General features: G+C 40.5%; 1 protein-coding gene across 1 annotated transcript in view; it reads right to left on the reverse strand.

Annotated features, from left to right (window-relative positions):
• Pde1c (Phosphodiesterase 1c) overlaps positions 1-4,095 on the reverse strand; it is a gene marked incomplete in the record, with an annotated part of 28,743 nt that overhangs the window by 14,929 nt on the left and 9,719 nt on the right. The window contains 1 exon segment of the mRNA XM_070145121.1: positions 526-690. Coding sequence (XP_070001222.1) covers positions 526-690 — 165 coding nt within the window.

Here is a 4,095-nt window from a genome sequence, read left to right on the forward strand (position 1 = left end):
CTGTTCTCTTTTCATTCTCTCTCTCTCTCTCTCTCTCTCTCTCTCTCTCTCTCTCTCTCTCTCTCTCTCTCACTGCCAATCCCCCAATGCCCTTCTCCCTCTGTATCTCCCACTCCATTCCCTTCTCTCTTGTCCTTTTCTCCCGATCCCGTTCCTTCTAACTTTCTTTCTTCAGTCTCTCTCTCTTTCTCTCACTCTCCCTCCCTTCCCCCCCCCTCCCTATCCCTCTCTCACCCACCCCCCTTCCTTCTAACTTTCTTTCTTCTGTCTCTCGCTCTTTCTCTCACTCACCCTCCCTCCCTCTCTCCCCCCCTCCCTATCCCTCTCTCTCCCCCCCCTCCCTATCCCTCTCCCTCTCCTTTTCCCTCTCCCCTTCCTCCCTCCCTCCCTCCATCTTTCCCCCAATCCCTCTTTAACCCCTTCCACCACCTCCTCACCCCTCCTAACCCCCTCCTTCCCCCCCTCCCCCCTCCCCCCCAACACCCCTTCCACCTACCCTCCCTCCCTCCTTCCCTCCCTCCTTACCTAGTATCCTGCAGGGCCAGCATCGTCTTCATGGCCTTGATCTGCTGGAAATGCGACGACATGTCCGTGGCCAGCACCATCTCGATCACCAGCGAGCGAAACTCCCTGTATTCCTCGCGAGAAAGATTCACCAGCACGTTGTGGTCTTCGCCGCGCAGCAGTCTGCTTGAGGGGGGGGGAGGCAGAACGGGCAGAATGTCATGCTTGGGAGACTCGGAGCATTGTAGTATCTATTAATTTATCTATCTGTCTGTCTGTCTGTTTATATACTTATTTGTCTATCGATCTATCTTTCCATCTACTTATTTATCTATCTTTCTATCTTTCCATCTACTTATTTATCTATTTATCAATCTACGTATTAATATTTTTGTCTATCTACTTATTTATCTATTTATCTACTTATTTATCTATTGATCTATCTATCTATTTATCTATTGATACATCTATCTATTGATCTATTTATATATCTATCTATTCATTTATCTATCTATCTATGAATGTATCTATTTATTCTATTCATCTATTTATTCTATTCATGTATCAATCTATTTATTCATCTATATATCTATGCACATGTGTGTTGTGAGGGTGAAAAGAGTTAATGATGGGGATGATGACAGCGCTGATAGTAATAATAATGAAAGTAGTGATAGTGGCAGTTATAGCAGCAGTAGTTGTTGTTGTTGTTGTAGCAGTAGCAGAAGTAGTAGTAGAAGTAGTACTAGTAGTGGTGGTGGTGGTTGTAGTAGTAGTAGTAGTAGTATTAGTATTAGTGGTAGTAGTAGTATTAGTGGTAGAAGTAGTAGAATTAGTGGTAGTAGCAGCAACAGTTGTTACAATAATAGTTGTTATCAAAATCATAATAGCAGAAGTAGAGGAAGAAGTAGTAGTAGTAGTAGTAGTAGTAGTAGTAGTCGTAGTAGTAGTAGTCGTAGTAGTAATCGTAGTAGTAGTAGTAGTAGTAGTCGTAGTAGTAGTAGTAGTAGTCGTAGTAGTAGTCGTAGTAGTAGTAGTAGTAGTCGTAGTAGTAGTCGTAGTAGTAGTAGTCGTAGTAGTAGTCGTAGTAGTAGTAGTAGTAGTAGTAGTCGTAGTAGTAGTCGTAGTCGTAGTAGTAGTAGTAGTAGTAGTCGTAGTAGTAGTAGTAGTAGTAGTAGTAGTCGTAGTAGTAGTAGTAGTAGTAGTAGTGGTAGTAGCAGCAGCAGTTGTTGCAATAATAGTTGTTATCAAAATCATAATAGCAGAAGTAGAGGAAGAAGTAGTAGTAGTAGTAGTAGTAGTAGTAGTCGTAGTAGTAGTCGTAGTAGTCGTAGTAGTAGTCGTAGTAGTAGTCGTAGTAGTAGTCGTAGTAGTAGTCGTAGTCGTAGTAGTAGTCGTAGTAGTAGTCGTAGTCGTAGTAGTAGTCGTAGTAGTAGTCGTAGTAGTAGTCGTAGTAGTAGTCGTAGTAGTAGTCGTAGTAGTAGTCGTAGTAGTAGTCGTAGTAGTAGTCGTAGTAGTAGTAGTAGTAGTAGTAGTAGTAGTCGTAGTAGTAGTCGTAGTAGTAGTCGTAGTAGTAGTAGTCGTAGTAGTAGTCGTAGTAGTAGTAGTAGTCGTAGTAGTAGTCGTAGTAGTAGTCGTAGTAGTAGTAGTAGTAGTAGTAGTCGTAGTAGTAGTAGTAGTAGTCGTAGTAGTCGTAGTAGTAGTAGTAGTCGTAGTAGTAGTCGTAGTAGTAGTCGTAGTAGTAGTCGTAGTAGTAGTCGTAGTAGTAGTAGTAGTAGTAGTAGTAGTAGTCGTAGTAGTAGTCGTAGTAGTAGTAGTCGTAGTAGTAGTAGTAGTCGTAGTAGTAGTCGTAGTAGTAGTAGTAGTAGTCGTAGTAGTAGTAGTAGTAGTAGTAGTAGTAGTCGTAGTAGTAGTCGTAGTAGTAGTAGTAGTAGTAGTAGTCGTAGTAGTAGTCGTAGTAGTAGTAGTAGTCGTAGTCGTAGTAGTAGTAGTAGTCGTAGTAGTAGTAGTCGTAGTAGTAGTAGTAGTAGTAGTAGTAGTAGTCGTAGTAGTAGTCGTAGTAGTAGTCGTAGTAGTAGTCGTAGTAGTAGTAGTAGTCGTAGTCGTAGTCGTAGTAGTAGTAGTAGTAGTAGTCGTAGTCGTAGTAGTAGTAGTAGTAGTCGTAGTAGTAGTCGTAGTAGTAGTAGTAGTAGTAGTAGTAGTAGTGGTAGTAGCAGCAGCAGTTGTTGCAATAATAGTTGTTATCAAAATCATAATAGCAGAAGTAGAGGAAGAAGTAGTAGTAGTAGTAGTAGTAGTAGTAGTCGTAGTAGTAGTCGTAGTAGTAGTCGTAGTAGTAGTCGTAGTCGTAGTAGTCGCAGTAGTAGTAGTCGCAGTAGTAGTAGTCGCAGTAGTAGTAGTCGCAGTAGTAGTAGTCGCAGTAGTAGTAGTCGCAGTAGTAGTAGTCGCAGTAGTAGTAGTCGCAGTAGTAGTAGTCGCAGTAGTAGTAGTCGCAGTAGTAGTAATCATAGTCGTAGTAATAGTAATCGTAGTCGTAGTCGTAGTAATAGTAATAGTAGTCATAGTAGTTATTGTTGTTATTGCAGTAGTAGTAGTAGGAGTAGTAGTTGTTATAATGACAATAATGACAATAATAATGATAAAATGATGATGATGACGACGCAATAGCAGCAGAAATAACAACACCCACTGATGAACATAATGGCAAGACACAAGAAGTCCTTTAGTCTCCTTCCTCTCAACCACAACTCCGGTTCTCTCTCTCCCTACACATTACCCAAGCCCATAAGATATCTACACTATAACCATGTTCACTATTCTATTGGTAATATGAATATAGCATGTTTTTTGGGGGGATTATTAAGCTCACATATTCATGAGGATTGTGAGTGACAGTATGTGATGCGAATGAGGAAGCTTGAGGTCTTATGGTGAGAGCCAAGTTTTGCAAAATAAAGAAATGGAAAGAAATTGTGATAAAATGTCTTAATAACGAATATTAAATGCTTATCATGTACGCGTGATTAGATATCAGATTAAATGATATGGCAATAGTGATAATCCTTTTCTAACAATAAAGGAATCTCAGACATATATATAAGACTTAGTAAATGAATAACTGAATAAATAATGAAGGACAAGAAAAAAAGGTTAAAAACACTCGTAAATTTTCTATCATCTTCGCCAAGCTAACCATCAACAAATGCATTAACGCCATCCCCAAAAAGTAAGGAAGAAGAAGAAGAAGAAGAAGAAGAAGGAGAAGGAGGAGAAGAAGGAGGAGGAGTAGAAGGAATAGGAATAGGAATAGTAATAGGAATAGGAGGAGAAGGAGAAGAAGGAGGAGGAGAAGAAAAAGAAGATGAAGAAAAAGAAGATGAAGAAAAAGGAGATGTACACGAAGAAAAAGAAGTAGTAGGAGGAGGAGGAGGAGGAGTTGGAGGAGGAGGAGGAGGAGGAGTAGTTGGAGGAGGAGGAGTAGTTGGAGGAGGAGGAGGAGGAGGAGGAGAAGAATAAGAATAAGAAGAAGAAGAAGACGAAGAAGAAGAAGAAGAAGAAGAAGAGGAAGAGGAAGAGGAAGAGGAAGAGGAA

Source organism: Penaeus vannamei, chromosome 33, assembly GCF_042767895.1.
Source record: "Penaeus vannamei isolate JL-2024 chromosome 33, ASM4276789v1, whole genome shotgun sequence".
In the NCBI taxonomy this organism is placed as follows: Eukaryota; Metazoa; Arthropoda; class Malacostraca; order Decapoda; family Penaeidae; genus Penaeus; species Penaeus vannamei.